We start from the raw sequence: 20,678 nt of genomic DNA, 5'->3' as shown, positions 1-20,678 counted from the left end.
ATAAGACAATTTGCTGTTTTCTGCCTTTCGAGAAAGACTTTTGAAGAAAGGAAAGCATTACATGGTCATTTTGGAACATTTTCCTGAGACACCATTTATCTAAGAGGGAGACAGTCCACATCATCAAAGCCTCTCCTCTTATATAAATGAAACACTGCATGCAGTAATATGTGAAAGTGTATACGTGACAGAACATTAGTGTATCTTGTCTATCAGTCACAGACTTATTCTCTCCTGTCAGGCTCTTGATGCTGAGAATCATTTTCTCTGACGGTTAACATTTATCAGACTGTCAGTTTGAGCTTGTCCTCGGTGACGGCTGTAATTCTTGGCTGTTTGATAGACTTTGTTCCTGCTTCATTTCTGCAGTAAAGATGCAGGGAGATTGCATGAAATCCTTTTTAGACGTCATGAATTTATTTCCTCAGTTGCGGCAAAACATGTTAGAGGTGCCTTCAGAGACTCCTGCAAGCTAAAGTTGGCAACCAAACACTTTTAGGGCTGACTGACCCTGAAAGACTCAGTATGAACAGGCTGAAAACGCTGTCTGTCTGCTCCTCCATCTGTTGCAACTGACCTCTTGTAGTGCAAGTTGTGCACTCCAACACATCACATCAATAAGGCATATTTGTATGAATTTACTAGGAAAAAGAACATTTGTATTTGACTGTATCACAGCACAGTTTTGTCATCATTTTGAATTGTTTTTAGATCTTCATAGAAATCAGTTGTGACCATGTAAGTCCATTTTTACTGCAGTTGCCATCCTCCATGAAGGAACAACCTACAACCCTTTCAGAGTCACCTTTCAAGGCTGCAGTGTGAGAGCTGACTCAAGGGTAGGCACCAAAACATATGGCATGTTCAATTCAATATACTTTATTGTCCCACTCTTGGACTCAAAAGCTGTGTGTTTTAGAAGATGTTAGATTGTGTTTTTTAATTCTTTTTGGCCTGTTAGGCTTTATTCTATAGGACAGTGGAGAGAGACATAAAAGTGGGGAGAAGAGTGGGGGGAGGACCTGCAACAAACCACGGCCATGGGCTGTTTATGGGTCGCCCGCTCAACCAGATGAGCTACTGGGACGCCCTGAGACTGTGTTTTTTACAGACTTCCACACAAGTCTCTGCCGGTCTGCCTGTGACCTTGTATAGGAAACTGAGTTTAGACAAGAGAGGTGAGAAAATGCTCTATGCACAGCTGTATGTGTATATGGCCAAGGCGAAGCAATACAAACAGTCTGGTGGCTATCCTGAGCTGCCCAATTTTATGCTACCCCCAGGCAAGAGGGACTGAATGGAAACCATGGGAAATGAACAGAGACAGAGGCAGAGAATGAAAACAAGAATAAGAGGGACAAAGAGAGATTTCCCTGGCTGCAGTGGCTCAGTGGCTGCTGTGGGAAATGAAGAGGGAAATACTGATGAGCCATAAGATGAGCCTGTGGGACTGGCCAACTTTTATTCATTCTTATTAAAGCCAAGTCTACAGACTGTCCACCACACCAGGAAGTGATTATAGGATGGTTTGTCAACAAAGCTGTTTATCTGATGTTACACACATGCCCCCGTCTGCAGCATAATACCTGCTACAACTGAAGATATAGTTTCAAAAGGTGGTGTAACCCTAACCTAACCCTAAACCTATCTATCTATCTATCTATCTATCTATCTATCTATCTATCTATCTATCTATCTATCTATCTATCTATCTATCTATCTATCTATCTATCTATCTATCTACAGTTAGGTCCATAAATATTTGGACAGAGACAAAGTTTTTGTAATTTTGGTTCTGTACAGCACCACAATGAATTTTAAATTAAACAATTCAGATGTGATTGAAGTGCAGACTTTCAGCTTTAATTCAGTGAGCTGAACAGAAAGATTGCATAAAAATGTGAGGAACTGAAGCATTTTTAAAACACAATTCCTTTATTTCAGGGGCTCAAAAGTAATTAGACAAATTAAACAACTGAAAATAAAGTGTTCATTTCTAATACTCAGTTGAAAACTGAGTATTAGAATGAACTCATGGACATCACCAGAAGCTGGGTTTCCTCCTTTTTAATGCTCTGCCAGGCCTTTGCTACAGCGGTTTTCAGTTGCTGCTTGTTTGTGGGCCTTTCTTCTGAAGTTTAGTCTTTAACAGGTGAAATGCATGCTCAGCTGGGTTGAGATCAGGTGACTGACTTCAAGAATATTCCACTTGTTTGCTTTAATAAAGTCCTGGGTTGCTTTGGCTGTATGTTTTGGGTCGTTGTCCATCTGTATTATGAAACGCTGCACAATCAGTCTGGCTGTATTTGGCTGGATTTGAGCCAGCAGTATGTCTCTGAACACCTCAGAACTCATCCAGCTGGTTCTGTCCTGTGTCACATCATCAATAAACACCAGTGATCCAGTGCCACTTAGCAGCCATGCATGCCCAAGCCATCACACTGCCTCTGCCATGTTTTACAGATGTTGTGGTATGCTTTGGATCATGAGCTGTTCCAGGCTTTCTCCATACTTTTTTCTTGCCATCATTCTGGTAGAGGTTGACCTTGGTTTCATCTGTCCAATGAATGTTCTTCCAGAACTGTGCTGACTTTTTAAGACGATTTTTTAGCAAAGTCCAATCTCGCCTTTCTATTCTTGAGGCCTATGAGTGGCTTGCACCATGCAGTGAACCCTCTGTATTGACTCTAATGCAGTCTTCTCTTTATGGTAGACTTGGACAATGACACACCTACCTCCTGGAGAGTGTTTGTAACTTGGTTGGCTGTTGTGAAGGGGTTTCTCTTCACCAAAATGATTCTGCGATCATCCACCACTGTTGTCTTCCTTGGACGTCCAGGTCTTTTTGCGTTTTAAATTCGCAAATTATTTCTGTAAGAAAACGTAAAGAACTGTAGTGTGTGAAAACAGTTTTCTTCATTTTATTTACTGTTACTATGAATATGTTTGGTGTGAAAAAACAAACATATTTTAGCAAATTTTTACTGCTAATGACAGTCTGGTCTTTCTGTGTCAAAGTTGCAACATTTTTCTTGTAAAGCATTCTGAAGTAAAAAAGAGCTGAACTCTATCCTTCATATGCTGGCCTATGTAGGATGGAGAAACAAGGATTTATAGTAAATTATATTGTTCAGACAAGATCATAAAGTAGCACCTTTTGGGCTCAACAGGAAATAGTTGACCTAAAAATAATCTTTAAACAATGTCTACATGCTAGTCTTTATCAGCAGACAATCCTCAGTTGCCATGGAAATAGCTGAGTTATCTTCACATGAGCCAAGTAAGAATCTTAGTTTGTTCTAGCAAATGGCTGCATATAAAACACAGTCAACAATGTGACATACAGTCCACATGTAGTCCACATACAGTCCACAATGAAAATGATTTTATCATTATCAACAATATAGAAAACAAATCATTAGGCTTCAATAAAAAACAACTGTTATAAGGAGATTTTTGCGTTGTGTAAATATTTTAAAAAACATTGCAAAAAATAGTTGTATTTTCAGTATGCCTATAAGATCACAATTTGAACAGAGAAATATGTAAATGATGAACTTATTAGGATTGTATGCTGTACGTTTTGCACTTGCACAGTAAATTTACATTCGTCCTGCAAACAGTATATTAAAGCTGCAGTAATCAACTTTTGGAGAAACTGAACGACAAAACACGCTGACAGACACAAAGCATTTCTGATGTAGGTATGGTGATATTGTCAGCTAACATTTTACACATTCTGCAGAGCAACATTAGCATTCATTTAGAGTCATCTAATGAATGAATCCTAAGTCCAATATTCACCCACTTTCAGCTCTGATTTTGGTCCACAGCATTTCCTCTGTAGCTGCAAAATACTCCACCAAGTTGGTTTGTAACTGTGTGTGTCTGCAGTTTTCTGGTGATACTCTGGGTTTATCATAGCTTTTTCTTTTTTTCACTGAAACCAGTTGATGAGTGTCAAGATTGACTCATACAGTTAATGTGCGATAAAACTGATAAGACATGAGCTAAATGTGTTTAAAAAGAGGTGAGTAAGAATCCTTTTTGTGCTTGTTACCAACAATCACTCCACATTTTATTCAATTCATGTTATTACCACATCTGATACACTTGTGCTGTGTCCTGCAGGCCTGCAGCAATGGCAGTCATTTCTCTGGCCTTTGGTCAGTACATCCTGGAGCCTTTGTTCATGCCATGCGATATCCCTCCGATTGCTGTCAAACTGGCCACTGCCATCGGCATAAGTACGTACCGGAACTACTGTTATGTTACCATATCTGTCTGGTAATATGTCAGGATGATATCTTGTTGATCTTGTAACCTGCTTTGCAAATGACCAGTGATAGGAGCTTGTTTGACAACAGGAGGCATAGAAAGACCCAGATTTACTATTTCTTTTCTTTTCTTTTTTTTTTTTTTTTTTTTTACAAAACACATCCTTTCAAATAAGAACACAGTGCACACCAGGAACAGACAGTTCAGAAACTGTGAAAAGATGTTTAACACAGCTTACTGTGAATATTGCCTGAGCTGAGCAGATCGGGGAGAGGCAGAAATCACCAGTGTTGCTGCTTTAAAGCTAAAATCTGATAGGGACAGACACAGTCTCAAGTAAAATCAAACCACAGCCTCATTCATAAGCACTTTATGGTGTTTTAACTGAATGCTGCAAAAATAGTGCCTGAAGGCTGTTCGTCCACTTCTTGGACTGCTTACTCAGTGCTGTTGGCTACAAGCAAATTTTTCAGCACAATGTATGGGATTTAAATATGTGTGTTGTTCTAATGCAACCAGAATTAGATTGTAACCAGCTGATTTTGTCCCTCTAACTGATATAATAATGTGTCTGCCATTGTTACATTATTAGATCATTAACACATAAAAAGAAACCATGTTAGCCAGAACCGCAGCTTTAGAGTGAAATATCACTGTTTGGTGAAGCTCTTTGCAACTCATAGATATGAAATGTGAGCCCAGCCAAACAATGTTTAATGTTTTTTAAACTTGAACCAACTGGAGGAATCTTTACCAACGTGTTCCTTTTTAAAAAGTTTGTCATTTTATTTATTGTGTACAATCTTAATCTTAAAAATAATTAAATCTGTCAGATAAAGTTCGTGGAGTACAAAGTTCAGTAAGTCTGCCTGACCCATAGTGGAGTAGAGGGAGAAAGCAGCAAAACATGAAGATTCTCCACAGTTCATGTATGTCAAAACTGTACTTAAGTGCAGTACTTGAGTAAATGTACGTTTTTACATTCCAGTACTAATACATGTTTAAACCAGGAACTGATTTCGAAGAGGAATAATGACACAGAATCTGTGTTTCTGAGATTGTCATTGGTACGCTGCAGTTTAGCCATGGCAATGACTGCTTATTCCACTCATTATGTGTCTTCTAGCCTTACATACTGACAAGACAAAAAAGCTGGATTTCCCTATATTAGTTAAAAGCTTTCCCAGTAGTTTACAGCATGAGGAGCCCAGAGTTAAAGGATGTTTCAGTTCAATTTTAATCTGCCATATTTCCTAATGGGGCTATGTCATGAAAACTTTGTACTTTGGACTTGCTCTGTTATAGAAATGAAGGAGAATAAGGAGTTGCCCAAAAAAAGTATGTGAGCAGTGAATATCAGGGATAAATCGATACCTATATCCTGTATTCATCCATGTATGCCATTTGGGGTCACTTAGAAATGTCCTTCTTTTTGAAAGGAAAGCAGTTTTTTTTCAATGAAGATGGCATTGAAGGGTTGGAAATCCAGTGTAGATATTGTTATTGTGGTAAATGACTATTCTAGCTGGAAATGGCTGATTTTTAATAGAATATCTCCATAGGGGTACAGAGGAACATTTCCAGCAACCATCACTCCTGTGTTCTGATGCTACATTGTGTTAGCTAATGGTGTTGAAAGGCTAATTGATGATTAGAAAACCCTTGTGCAGTTATGTTAGCACATGGATAAAAGTGTGAGTTTTCATGGAAAACGTGAAAATGTCTGGTCCCCAAACTTTTGAATGGTAGTGTATGTAAATAGCACACTTGAAAGCATGGGGTAGCTAACTTGCATGTTTAAAAAGAAAATCTGTTGTTCACAGTCATAGTTGACAACTTTCTCTCTCTGCAGCTTCTGTTATGTATCTGAACAGTATAAGTGTGACGTGGACAGCCAGGATTCAGATACTCCTCACCTTTAGCAAGCTGTTGGCCATCGCCATCATTATTGTGCCTGGAATGTACCAGCTCTTTAAAGGTAAAACATCGTCATTATCATCATCATCATCATCATCATCATCATCATCATTGCTTCTAATATCCCCTATTAGCACTTTACCTGAGCTCCAAACACCGTCCAGACTCCAAGGGATGTTTAGCTTTCCATTCATGTAACTGCCGTTCAAGAACATTTCCAGGCTTCACACAGAGCGCTCAGCTGAAACAATTAACATGACTTCCTTTGTCTCACACAACAACATGCACTGCAAATATAACCTTGAAGCCATAGAGGCCATGATACACAGCTGCTCACAGCAAGCAACAGCTTGAGCATTTCACAATGGTCTCACAGCAGGTGTTCAGAGATGGAGTTCCTGTCTTCCCTGCAGCCATGGGTCCCGCATTAAAATCTGTTGGTCTCCTCCTCTGCTTCTGTTGGTTAATATCTACTCCCCCATTAAAATCCACCATTGCATTTAGCAATTGAATGTCGAGAAAGTCCTAATCACACATGCCAACAAACCAGCATGCATAGATGAGTATTCAGGATGATTAGGTCGGCTGGTAAATGTCTACAGATAGAGATCACTTATGCAGTTTGCAAAATGTCCATTCCAGGTGGCTAGTTTCTGTTTTCTTTCACTCAGACCGAAAACATATATCTAAAACAGTTCATGTAGAAATCTGTTTTGGTTTGTATGTTTTTCAAAAAGCTGCAGGGAACTTGTGCTAGCTGCACAAATCACCCCAGTTTATGCTGTTTTGTGTGACTCCTTGCTTCTCCAAAGGTGAAGTTAGCAAATCCCAGATCAGATTAACAAAACTGGCAGATTCTGATTCATAGACATGAAATTTAGTTTTTAGTCTTTTAATTAACTATACTTTGGGTTTGTGCTGTTTCACTGTTATGTACAGATAGCAAATCACGTGACCTAAATATGTAGCGGGCGGCGGGAATTGATGGGACTCGAAAACACCCCGACAATTTAATCAGTTGTTCCTTATATAACTTCTGACAGATAAGTCCCAATAAGTCCGCAGCGGTGGATTTGTAGTGGGATCGCAATCATGTGATTGTCAGCAGGTAGCTGACGTAGTGTTTATTTGTTGTCATGGTTACAGTGATGCTGTGCCACCATTTCACAAGGATACAGAAATCCTTAACAAATCCATGGATCCAGACTATAAGCTGCATCACTGCCAAAATCTAATCACTTGGTTCTTGTGTCATTTCTGACCTTCCCTGAAAATTTCATCCAAATCCGTTACAGGGGGTCCTCGGTTTACGACGTCCTCAACGTATGGCGTTTCGTCGGAACTGGCTATGTGGAACTAGTTGCAGAGCAGAGCGGACGAATATGTCGTCACGTGGTGATATGAGACGGCTTTGTTTACATTCTCCGGTTGTACGCCACCTTGGATTATGCTACATTCGCTAACTGTTTGCTCTTCATTTTGGCTCCCAAGCATATTATATTCTGTTATTGTCTTGTAAAATGACTCATACATGCATGAAAGTCACTGGTATTCATTACTTTTCCAAAGAACCAATTGATATTGTGATGCACGTAACGGCTTTGTTTACATTTTCGCCGGGGTTCCAACTTACGGCGAAAATCGACTTACCTTGGGCCAAAGGAATGGAACTCCAGCGTAAATCGAGGACTCCTGTGTTCCGTTTTTGAGTAATGTTGAACACAGGCAAACGTACACCGGTCATCACATAACTCGTTTGTTGGTGGAGTACTAATCCAGACCATAAATTGGGTCCAACATGATTCCATGTTTTTCAAACCACAAAGTCAGCGGCTACACTTAGTCCACTTGTCTCATTTGGTCCTAGTATTACCTGTGTTTACTTCTGCATACACACAATGTTCATCACATATAATCTATGCCACTGAACAAGGCAATAAACATTACCTATTTGTTTGAGCAGTTTTTGATTATAAATGTGATTACAGTAGAATACTGATTACATCTGGGAATGACTTAATATGAACCTGTGTTGCTGAGAACAATCTATTTCCGTGAGTTAATAAGGCAGAGCGCTGCTCCATTCATCTGTTTTATTGTTATTGTACTTTTATTATTATGGCTATTATGGCTATTATTACTCTTGGTCTTGTCTCGAACTATTTGCACTGATTGTTCCATGGCGGCAACAATCCCTCTTCATTTAGAAACAATTATAGTACTTCAGACAGTGCATAAGAAGAGATATGTGTGTGTTTACAGGAGAGACCAGAAACTTTGAGAATGCCTTCGAGCTGAGCAATGTGAAGCTGTCTGGTATGCCACTGGCCTTCTACTCTGGGATGTATGCATACGCTGGGTGGTAGGTATGGTCCATATGCACACATGCATGCACACAGGCAGAATTACAAAAACTGTGTCACTGTCCACATACGCATTGACACAAATCTATAGCAGTCCTTAAACTTAAGCAGTTTCAGTTTGTTCAATGTCATTTTGTTGGTTCCTCAGATGTACTGTAGTTAGCATTCTTACCGTTCATTAACTGTTGGAGCTTTAATAACAACTGCTTCATTTTCTAGGTTCTACCTGAATTTTGTAACAGAGGAGATAGACAACCCTGAAAAGTAAGTTTAACTCATGCTCATGGTACTGGTAATAATTATGTGCATGTGATGAATTTGAAACCTAAAGGACAATATTGTTTCTAGCAGCTGGACACAATGCAGTTGAGATATCACAAGGAAAGCAGCTCTAATCAGTATTTTATATAAACAATGGCTCACATGACTACCTGCATGTTACAAAGGCTGTTCATGGTGATGAAGCCACAGAGAATTACTGCCAACTATAGAGTTCTCCTCCCAATCTGCTAAGAGTTTTACAACAGCACCTCCTGAAATTATTCATCGAGGTGACCAGATGGGGCTGCTGAAAATTCTATTATGTTTTTGGTACCACAGAAGCTATTTAAACACTTTGTTAATATATAAGTTAAAGAATTACATACAAATATACATTGTTTTCTACTTCACAGTTATTGTTACTAATTATCTAGCATCTAAATGTTCATATCCTGTTGCTGTCTGATGCCGCCAGACTTCTCCTTTAACAAACATCTTTGGCGCCTGTAGCATGTGAAAACAGAGATAAGAGATCAGAAACCTTAAGTGGGCATTTAGAACAGCTAAAGTAATTCCAGAGTTTGTTTTTTCATTAATAAACAGTTAAAAAAAATGTGCCAAGAAGCGTTCTAATCCACTGGGTACTTTATCTCCTCTGCTATTTGTGCACTCATGCATTTTATTAGTAATTTAGCTGCAAACTTTGTCACTATCTTTGGTCTTTATGATTTTATTGGTCAGTGTAATAATGTGAAATTTAATATCACAAGCGTGACAACTCTGGTTCAGACCAGAGATTAATGAAGAACCTGCTAATGTATTTTTCTCATCAACAGGAGTATTGCCAAAGTTCAACCAATGCTCGCCAACAAATTTTCTCTGAACTTATCCAGAGCCATTGTTCTCTAGCCTGGACTAATGCAACTCACAGCAAACAGCAACAAGACTCAGTACAGGGAACACAATAAAAGAAAAAAGTCCTGGCTGACTCACACCAACTCCATGTTCATTGGAGAATTTATCCTAAGAATATCAGGCTAATAGTTTAACTCTTTGCCTGATGAAATAGTTTATCTACTTGCCTGATGAAGGTCTAGCACCAAAACAGGGTGCTAATAAATGTACCTTTGCATGTTAGACAGTGTGTATCTGCAATGCAGACTTTTTGACAATGTATTCTACACCTTGACCTCTGAATAATCATAATAACAGCAATAAATGCTGCAACTAATGTGGCAACAGTCTCCTGGACAATTGCAGCCTGGAGAACTTATTCTATGTGCTTCTTGCCTTAATGAATTTAGTATGATTTACATTTCCTCCATGTGGAATGGACACAATACTTTCCCTTCCTCATAGGATTTTATTAAGAAAAATTAAAAAGCCACAGAAGAAAAACAACAAAATACAAAAAAATAATGAAATAATGAAGGAACACAGTATTTGTATTTAAGTGAAAGTGGGAGCAGCAGAAGAGTGATTATGTGATTTTCTTTTTATTAACATGTGTGACATTACAGTGCTGTTTAATTCCCAGCCTCAGCAGTGATGGCCCTATTATTTGAATCACATTTATTAGAGGAGCTAAAATACATCCTTCTGAAACCTGTTAACTCTGAAGAGAGAAGAGAAATAGAAAAAGGTTGAGATAAGATAAACAATAGAGGTGAGAGGAAGGTGAATAAGCCATACAAGCGAGTGACAGTGCACTGCTTCTGTTATTGTCCCTTCGGCCCTCAGGACTGTGCCATTAGCGATCTGTATCTCCATGGCAGTTGTGACTTCCTGCTATGTGCTGACCAATGTGGCATACTACACTGTGATGTCGGCTGAGGAGCTCCTGGCCTCAGAAGCTGTTGCTGTGGTAAGTAGATGAAAAAACTAAAAAATCATCGCACCCACGAAAACAATCCAACTCTCAGCCTTTGCCAACAACGCCACCCAGTATTTTTTCTATTGATATAATACAACTTGTGTTTTGTATGTTTGTAACTTATGTTAACTGTAGCCTACATAAGATCTGCAATGTAGCGCAGAGCACAATAATTTAAAAATAAAGCATTTTTATCCCGGGGAATATTCCAGGACGTTAGTCCAAGAGAATTTAAAGTCCCTGGAACCTCTGATAGAAAAACATCTTTTGCTGCTGGTCACGGATGGACTAAATGGGATACATTTTAATGTCACTTATAACCATTACTTTAAATGTATTTTTAAATCGTTTTCAATGTATAGCAAGAAATTAGGTAAAAACAACAATACATTTTCAATTCAGTCAAGAATTAATTGTCAACTTTATTTTGTCATAGACATTAAAACCTAAATACAACAGAGAAAACAAAATTAGCGATGATTGTAGTGTATTTCATTTTAATGCTTGCATTAAAATTAATCTTTGATATGTTATAATTTTGTTATTCTAAGTTTCCCACTGCACACCTCAAATCAAAAATGGAAAGACAGCTGTACAATATGTAGAATAAGGACAGCTGTCTGGTTGGAAAAATAGTTGTAAAACATGTACCTTGTAGTGTAACATGTAATTTAATGATAACACGCAACATTTTATTCTTAAAATAAAACAAACATTTCTTCGTGACACTGTGAGATTATGATGTACATAATGCAACTTTTATCTCTTTCTTTCCAACCAGTGGCACCAAAACTTGCTCAAAAATGACAGAGCAACCCAGAACAAAGCCAGATATTCCAATCACTCACATTTTCTATGTGACATTTAAAGTCTTAGTTCTGTGGACAAAAGCACTACACAACAACTTTACCCCCTAACTATACTGAAAAAAAAACAAAACATCAAGTGTGTTATGGTTCACATTGACTTGTACTGATGAAGTAATTTTACAAACAGATAAATAATCATTTAAAAAGAAAAAAAAGACACACTTCAAATCCAAACAGAATTATTGTTAGCCAGCTAATTCAAAAATAATTATTAGAGAAACAAGCTATGTTTTTAACTATTTCATAAGCATTTCTTTTTATACATATTTTTAAATATCTTGATGATTGCTCTATTGATATAATACATTAGGTTCTACTTTTGCTTACTTGAGCTGCTTGTTTCCTGAATTCTTAACAAATGGTGCGTGCTTTAGTGTCCAGGCAAGACCCTAACTATGCAACAGAAAAGAATGTTATGCCATTAGCTTTGCAGTTATTCTGTAATAAACCAAAGTACTGAACAAATATAAATGTTGACCTGTTGAGGGTCCAGACAAGCAGTTAAATCAGTGGATCAGGAACTTGAATTAACTAAATTTCATTACAATGAGGCCAATAGTTCACAATTGTAAACATTATCATGTTGCAAACGGAAAACAACTGACTGTCATTAAGTTCCAGTGTTTTTGATTTTTCTCAAGAGGAAGTACTCTTATTGTTGACTCAGAAATAAAGTGATGATTGAGAGGTGGCATGATTATAAATCATTTGGCACTCAAACCTTTAAATAATCAGAACAGCTCTTTTGACAGCTGTTTTGTAATTGCCATTAAATGACAGGCCCAAAGAATGTGGCAAGGACATCCAGACAACAGGTTCACTAAAATGGAATGCATTTAAACAGATAAGATGTATGAATTAGTGGAATTTATCATAGATTTATGGCTGTATAACAGAGTAAACACACAAACAGTTGAAGTGATATCACAACCTTTGTTTTAACAAGTTTACAGCTTAACATTAAATAAAACTATACAGGGGGTCCTCAGTTTACCACATCCTCGACCTGCAGCATTTCGTCGTTACGTTGGAACTGGTTAAGTGGAACTGGTTACGTGGAACTAGTTCACCCGTTGTATGCAACCTTGGATTGTGCTACATTCACTAACTTTTTGCCCTTCATTATGGCTCCCAAGTGTATTTTGTTCTGTACAGAAGAGTACAATGATTCATACATACATGGCTCTTCTGATGAGCAGTGGTGGTGCAACGGTTAAGTTCTGGACTACTGATCCGAAGGTCAGAGGTTCAAACCCCAATGCGTCCACTGCTGGGCCCTTGAGCAAGGCAAGGGTTAACTTCCTGCCCCAGGGGCACCGTACCATGGCTGACCCTGCGCTCTGAACCCGAAAAACAGAATTTCCCTCTGGCGATTAATAAAGGTAGGAAAATGTTTAAAAAAGGAAAGCCATCTCCATGGAAGGGAAATTAGATAGAATAAAACGCTCAAGTCGTAAAAACAGTGCAACGCATTCTGTTATATTCTTGCAAAATGACTCATACATGCATGAAAGTCATTCGTATTCATGACTTTTATGAAGAACTGATCATATTGTGATACATGGAACGACTTTGTTTACTTTTTCTCCGGAGTTCTGATTTATGGTGAAAATTGACACGTCGGGCTGTAGGAATGGAACTCCAATGTAAGTCGAGGACCTCCTGTATACCTAAAAGTATTATAAGGCCACATAAAATTTTGAAAAAAGAGAAATATTGTTTGAAAAAATGAGAAATGGTGGATGCTTGTCAGACCACTGTAATAAAAAGTCTTTCATTTTATGTCAGCTTGAAGTCCTTTAGCTACAATACAAGCAGAAGCAGCAGTTAAGGACAAAATTAGGAGGCATTGATAAATGCATAAAGTCAGTAGCTACTTCTTGTCAAAACTGTAGTAACACAGTACATTTCCTTTTTCTGACTCCAAAATATCCTCTTAATGCAAATATTTTTGATGGTGACTTCTTCCCATTTAGTGCTGACCTTGGCTCCCTTGCAGCACAAAGTTGTGCGCTGCTTGAAACATTGACTTGACATCTCACCTCTATGGTGTTCGTGATGTTTACTCCCAAAGCGAACACCACGGTTACCTTCCTGCACTTAACATGTCATTATTAGTGAAGTGCCTCTGACGGCGCAGCTTCCCAGCAGCTGTTAATGTAATTGTTTCCGTCCAGCCCTGTTAATGCTAATCACATCACAGACATTCCCCAATAACAGCCACCACTTCTTGTTAGACTGAGGACTGCTATCAGTGCTACTGTAAGCCTATAGCTGGGCAAGACTCATTCACTAAGAGATCACTTGTCTTCTGTAATGCAGTTAGTTTTATTACACTCTGCACAATGAATGATACAAGCGCCTTAAGAAAGGTGTTAAGAGCATTTATCTGTCCTTAGAATGCTGTGATGAGATAAAAGAATTACACTGTAGTCTTCCTTTCTCACAGACAGCGGGCAGAAGTTTACAACTCAAACCTAATTATAGAGTTTAACGGGTGTCTAGAACTTGTCTCAAAGAGGCCGACCTCAAGGCACAATTAGTAATTTTAGACTGCCGAAATTATAAAGGTGTTCAATAGTGTAAGAGTGTAGATGGAGTGTGATGCAGATGGAAAGTACTTAAGCAAAGCATATAGGTTATTTTCTTTTTTGTGTGTATTCCAAGTCATCAAAACATAGCCAGTTTTACTTACTTATTGAGAAAAAGTAAATCAAAATAAATAAATACGGGCCTATACTAAAATGTTGTGTTAAATTTCACAGCTTTAAAATGAACCAGAAGATATAATTAACTTCCATGCGTTTTGTGTTTTTGTCTATGACAGTCAATCACTATAGGACTCGTAGGTGCTGATCTGTTGATTTAAATGCTGTTGGTGGACCACCCTTTACTTTGCATTGAAAGTAGAATTTTAATCAAAATAAAATCATTAATATGAATAAATGATAAATAATTAAGCTTTAAAAACAAAGCTGGAATACAGAAAGATGCATTTGATAGGACCAAACTTGCGCTAACAGGAAATGAATCCATTGCTCTCAGAAATGGCCCCCTGGGCTTCGAGATCAAAGTCAGACTTATCTGTCAGGCTGAACCAATACAAGTTTGTACCATAAGCTGTCAGGTATGTTACATCCTTTAATGGCTGCAAGTTTTCACCACACTGGACTTCATGAAGCTTTATTGCAGTGTTGTTTGTCAGGGAATAGCTTCGGGCCAATCCCAAAAACTAGCAACAATTCTTGTGTTGTGACAGAAATGCTACATAACATTACAATAAATAAACTAGAAAGCACTCACAGAGTGCAATACTCTGCCAAGGTTGTTCATTCTCTCATATGGTATTGTCAGAAATGCAGCATTTTTAAAATTTTTTTTAAAGAATGCATCATTTGTTTATTTATTAGTTATTGATGATCAGTCATCATGGCAACATAGAATGTTGTGTGAAATGCATTTAAATCCAAAGTAATCCTGTTTTGTCAGCTGGAATTGCATATTGTATCAAATTTGTCTTCTGCCTTTAAATACCTTAGTGCAATGTTCAGAATATTCAAAATTTATAAACTGAAGTCAAGCATACTAAAAAGCTAATTGGATCTATTGCATCATTACAGACTCGTTGCCTAGAAATGATCTTAAGTGACAACATAATTTCAGTTTCCATTTGTATAAAATTACATATACACATGTACATGATAAATTCCTTTTTTCCCCCTCACAGTCCATGCTTGTCCATGCAAGCATAGACTGTGACTAATCACCACTGAATGCTGAATGGCTACATGAATAATAATCAGCTTTTACTCCCACTTGTGCATGACCCATTTATGACAATTACTGCCAGCAGCCCTGTCAAACGCTTTAATTCCATCTAACTAACTACAGCTAATAAAACAAGGCGAACCACAATTCAGTAAGTCTTTCATACTGTTCCATTCAGATGAAGTCCAGTTGCTGTAATTTATAAGTAAAAAGTTTATAATTTTTGAAAAAATGTGTTTCTTCCTGAAAAAAAAGAAAAGCCAAATGTGAATGACACATCAGGAACAAGTGTAATGACAGGTAGCCCATCTAAAATGTAAGATGGAAGCAGGTGAAAACACTATTATTAAAAAGTGTTAAACTATTGCTTTAGAATGGTACATTATACTGTCTTCACTCAGACATTGAACCCATATATGACAAAAACAACCAGCTATTTTGAAAAATTAAGAAGGAACCTTGCCAAGTATTCATAGATGCACCTCTGAAATACACTGGGGGCCGCAAATCTAGACCAACAGTGAAGATCCTTCTATTTTGCACTTATTTAAAGTTAAATATAAAACCCATCAATCTAAATGACAAAGCCAACATGTCAGTGAAAAGCAACAAAAATCTTTCAGTGTTTGTATACCCTCTTCTTGCTTCAATAACAGTAGCAGTGTTCCATTGAGCTTCCTGTCATACCAGGGATGTTTGTCTTTCTGTCTTCAAGTGCACCAAAAATGTTCAGTGGGCTGAAGTCAGGTGACTGGGTGAAAGTCCTTGGCAGTCAGCATGACTTGGTCTTTTTTGGTTTTCAAGGCAAAGCTTCAAGGTGTGTTTGGGCTGTGGAATGAATCCTTCTGCACAAAAGATGCAATGAGGGTGGAGCATATCTCTAAAGAATGGAGTGCCACTTCTACCCGGTTCAGTCCAGCCATGATTTGAAGCTGATAATATCCTCCTGGTTCAGAATAACAATCTGACTCCTGATGCTTTCTCTTCATTCCAATATCCATCCATCCATCCATCCATCCATCCATCCATCCATCCATCCATCCATCCATTATCTATACACCGCTTAATCCTCATTAGGGTCATAGGGGGCTGGAGTCTATCCCAGCTGACTTAGGGTGAAGGCAGGGGACACCTGGACAGGTAACAGTCTATCACAGGGCTACATATAGAGAGAAACAATCACACTTACATTCACACCTACGGACAATTTAGAATCACCAGTGACAATTGGCATGTTTTTGGACTGTGGGAGGAAGTCTGAGAACCTGGAGAAAATCCACACATGCACAGGGAGAACATGCAAACTCCATGCAGAAAGATCCTGGGAAAGCGGGGACGTGAACTTCGGGACATGAATCTTCTAGCTGCAAGGCGAATGTGCCATCCACCAAGCCACTTTGCAGCCCCATTCTAATATCTGGTTTCCCAATATCACACTGCTGCTTAGTGAGTAATGCTCTGCTGGAAACTTCAGTTACAGTCATATTGTGTTATCTGAATGGTCAACTCAAGGACATCTAAAAGGAATTAACAATGTCAATGACACTAATTAGTTTCAGTCCAGAGATAGACCATAATCTGAAATATTTCCCCATTTTACACAACAGAAATTGTGTTTGTAAATGTTTCTAAACCTTACAATGTTTGGATTTTTTGCCAAGCTTGTTTTGTCACTGTGCTCCCTCTCTGTCTAACTCTCTGTTTCACCCTCTTATCTTCAGACATTTGCAGAGAAACTCCTAGGGAACTTCTCGATTGCAGTGCCCGTGTTTGTTGCCTTGTCCTGCTATGGCTCCATGAATGGCAGCATCTTTGCCTTGTCGAGGTACAGATTTACTGATGTTTGTCTCATACCTATAATATGTATGTTCAAATAGCAATGACTAAACCCTGTGCACATATTTACTATGCACATTCTACACACAATACAGTAAGCAATGTAGTGGCAGAAGGAAAGATTAGGATTCATTTGTACTATTGAATAAACTGCAAATTCTCAAATTATAAGTTGATATTGAAATGATGGTTGGATCTCAAATGATAGCCTTAAGGAGCAATAAAGGCTGCTCAGTAACATAGACCAGATGGAAAGGCTTTTAATGGGAAATGTCTGTGCAGGTAGTACAGAGGCTTAATAGAGCTCCAAATACAGCAAACTGTCAGAGAAAGGGACCATTTGTTGTTTGCTTGTCTTTGAGATGGTGAACTTGAGACATTGTTAACTGTTATGTTCATTGACAAGTTCATTATTGTTCATCGCATCTCAGCCTCCATCCAAAACCCTCAGTTTCAGCCCCTTTTCTTTGAGGAATCCCTTCCCAAAAAAGTCTCTTGGCTATTCAGCCCGGATCATTTGGTCATGTGAAGGGCTTACAGATTCAGTCTGAAACCTCGTGACCTGCTCCAAGACTCATTAGCACCAAATCAATTTGTATCAAACATGTTTGCTATTTAGACACTCATTTAGCCTTTTGCTTTTGTTTATTTCTCCCTGTAAAGTATTATTAACTTTAAAGCAAGTTGTTGCACCGCAGTCTGTACTTTGTTTCCATCTGTTTCCCCATGAGACCATGTGAGGTGGTGCACTGCTCCCAGACTGCTCCTTCTGGCAACGAAATCTTATTAATATCCTACAATGTGTGAAGCGCCAGTATTTTCCAGTTTGGTGGTGTATCCATGTGTGTAATTCAACCTGATTTCAAAAAATATTAGTCCTGTAATATGAGCCTGGCCTAAAGGAATGGGAAGAATAAATAGTACAATATGGGTTCTTTATTGGAACTCAAACTAGAGGAATGTAATTCAAGCAAAAAATAAGCATGTTTTAGTCATATATGTCAATAATCTACATTAACTCAGTTTTTATCGTCACCCTGTTGATTTGTTTATGTGTGATTGTGTGCCCATGTGTGTGTTTACCAGAATGTTTTTCGTGGCTTCACGTGAAGGACAGCTCCCTGAGGTTTTGTCTATGATCCACGTCCGCAGACACACTCCACTGGCTGCTGTCCTCATACTGGTCAGTTTACTGCAATAATCACAGGAAAAACCTCAGTCAATAACTCTTGCATGTTAACTATTGTCTATTTTAGAATATGGACAATCGCTACAACTCCCATTAGAAACAACCATTGACTGCAACAGCAGCAAATAACATTTAACAGAAAATCTCATTTTAAAACAAATCACCACTCATCACAGTATGTTTGCTGCTGTTTGCTCTGTAAGCCAAGTCATTTCTCATAATGCAGCATGAAGCACTAATATTGTTACAACGGTTACATCTGTATGACTGCATGCTGACAAGTGGTTCAACATACTGACCAAGCTCACTGGATAATGTATTTCAATGAATACCTGACAGACAACCACAAACATAGCATAGTTTCTGTGGCCATGCTGCAAATAAGATGTTAACATAAACCTACAGTTATTATTCCATCTACAGAGCTTTCCTTTGTGCAAGAGCGGTTTCTTCCTGATTCTATACTCTACTTATTGAATAATAGCATTATAACTTATGTGAACATCACAGCACCTTGGTCAGTGGTGTTGGCTGAAGACACTTGTGCTTTCATATGTGTGAGCATCAATAAAATAAACACATACACACTGATCTACAGTCACACAGGTTTAAGGTTCCAGTAAGGCAAGCAGTGTTTAGGGTTATGGCTCGGGAAAGTCTCAGGGAAATTAATATTTCATCTTTTATGTCTAATATGTCTCTCTCTCTCTCTCTCTGTGTGTGTGTGTGTGTGTGTGTGTGTGTGTGTGTGTGTGTGTGCAGTACCCTATGACCATGCTCCAGCTGTTTGTTGGGGACATCTACAGCCTGTTGAATTTCATGAGCTTCATGCGGTGGTTATTCATCGGTGTGGTGGTGCTGGGTTTAATTTACCTGCGATATAAAAAGCCTGACCTCCCCCGACCCTTTAAGGTCAGTGCCTCCACACCTGCACACAGCTGTAGCTGCACCAAATCCTCACAAAATCTATATTGCACTATTAACCACGGTACCCAGCACTTGCCTTTCACGATTGCACTTTGATTTTCAGTTTGTTCAGATTTTTCAAAGAAAAAATGTGAATCAGTTCACTTTGACTGCTCTATATGTGTACATAATGTATATAATGTCACTCTTAACTTGTCCACAGGTCCCAATATTCATCCCAGTGGTGTTCTGCCTCACATGTTTCTTCATGGTCTTCCTGTCTCTGTACTCTGACCCCATCAACACAGGGATCGGATTTGCTATTTCTCTCACTGGCATACCAGCATATTACATATTTATTCATTTCAACCACAGACCAAAGTGGCTTCAACAGTTTCTAGGTAACTCGTCACTAACAGTTACTAATACATTGGACTGTCAGATTCAGTTGCACATAAAAAAAAGAATAGATGTATTAGTTTTAAAGTTATTATTTCATTAAGAAAATGTAGTCACTTAAAAACAGTTAGCAGTAAGTTCTAAAAATCTATTTGGTGGACTTTTTAAACTGTTCAGTTTTCCCTACCTGATAACTCTCTCATTCGGTTGCTATCTTCACAGATCTTTATATGGTTTTCTTTGTCTCCACAGATTCCTTCAACAGAACCTTGCAGATCATCCTGGAAGTTGTCCCTGCTGACTAATAGCAGCACACAAATACAACAGCACTTCTGTTGCCTTCAAATCGAAACCATACTACACACTGAGGTTAACTGTGACTCAGAAAGTAAACTGATGTTATGTCCTAAGAAAAACACATTTCATATCAATTCAGATTCACAGGTTTGAGTGCTGAATGTGAGCTTGTATAAAGTGTTTCATTAAAAAATTGAGTTTTCTGTTAGAAGTAGTGAAAATTATGGTTAGGTTTGCTTATTTGTCATGCCTTTGTGAACATTGTCATCACACATTTGGGTCATTTGGGTAAAGCACATGTGTGTACAGAATTAGTACACCTAAACTGTCTGTACCTGTAAGTCTTTAGCATACATCAATCAAGTGTAACATTATAACCACTGATAGGTGAAATAAATAACACTGATTATCTTTTCATCATGGCACCTGCTAGTGGGTTGGATATATTAGGTAGCAAGTGAACATTTTGTCCTCAAAGTTGATGTGTTAGAAGCAGGAAAAATGGATAAGAGTAAGGGTTTGAATGAGTTTGACAAGGACCAAATTGTGATGGTTAGACTGGGTCAGATCATCTTCCAAAACTATACCTCTTGTGGAGTGTTCCTGGTTTGCAGTGGTCAGTATCTATCAAAAGTGGTCCAAGGAAGGAACAGTGGTGAAACAGCAACAGGTACATGGGTGGCCAAGGCTCACTGATGCATGTGGGAAGTGACGGCTGGCCT

At 38.4% G+C, this 20,678-nt stretch overlaps 1 protein-coding gene across 1 annotated transcript in view; it reads left to right on the top strand.

The window, feature by feature from the left end:
• slc7a11 (solute carrier family 7 member 11) overlaps positions 1-20,373 on the top strand; it is a 29,329-nt gene extending 8,956 nt beyond the window's left edge. The window contains exons 3-12 of the mRNA XM_023276030.3: positions 4,132-4,247; positions 6,131-6,256; positions 8,458-8,557; positions 8,778-8,822; positions 10,560-10,683; positions 17,051-17,154; positions 18,252-18,348; positions 19,117-19,266; positions 19,484-19,661; positions 19,912-20,373. Coding sequence (XP_023131798.1) covers positions 4,132-4,247; positions 6,131-6,256; positions 8,458-8,557; positions 8,778-8,822; positions 10,560-10,683; positions 17,051-17,154; positions 18,252-18,348; positions 19,117-19,266; positions 19,484-19,661; positions 19,912-19,964 — 1,093 coding nt within the window. The 3' untranslated portion in view covers positions 19,965-20,373. The remainder of the gene's footprint in view (positions 1-4,131; positions 4,248-6,130; positions 6,257-8,457; positions 8,558-8,777; positions 8,823-10,559; positions 10,684-17,050; positions 17,155-18,251; positions 18,349-19,116; positions 19,267-19,483; positions 19,662-19,911) is intronic.
• Positions 20,374-20,678: the final 305 nt, after the last annotated feature.

The sequence above is a fragment of the Amphiprion ocellaris genome, chromosome 13 (genome assembly GCF_022539595.1).
Source record: "Amphiprion ocellaris isolate individual 3 ecotype Okinawa chromosome 13, ASM2253959v1, whole genome shotgun sequence".
Lineage (NCBI taxonomy): Eukaryota > Metazoa > Chordata > Actinopteri > Pomacentridae > Amphiprion > Amphiprion ocellaris.
The sequence above is the reverse complement of the archived record's forward strand: the minus strand, read 5'-3'. Positions and strand labels throughout refer to the sequence as shown.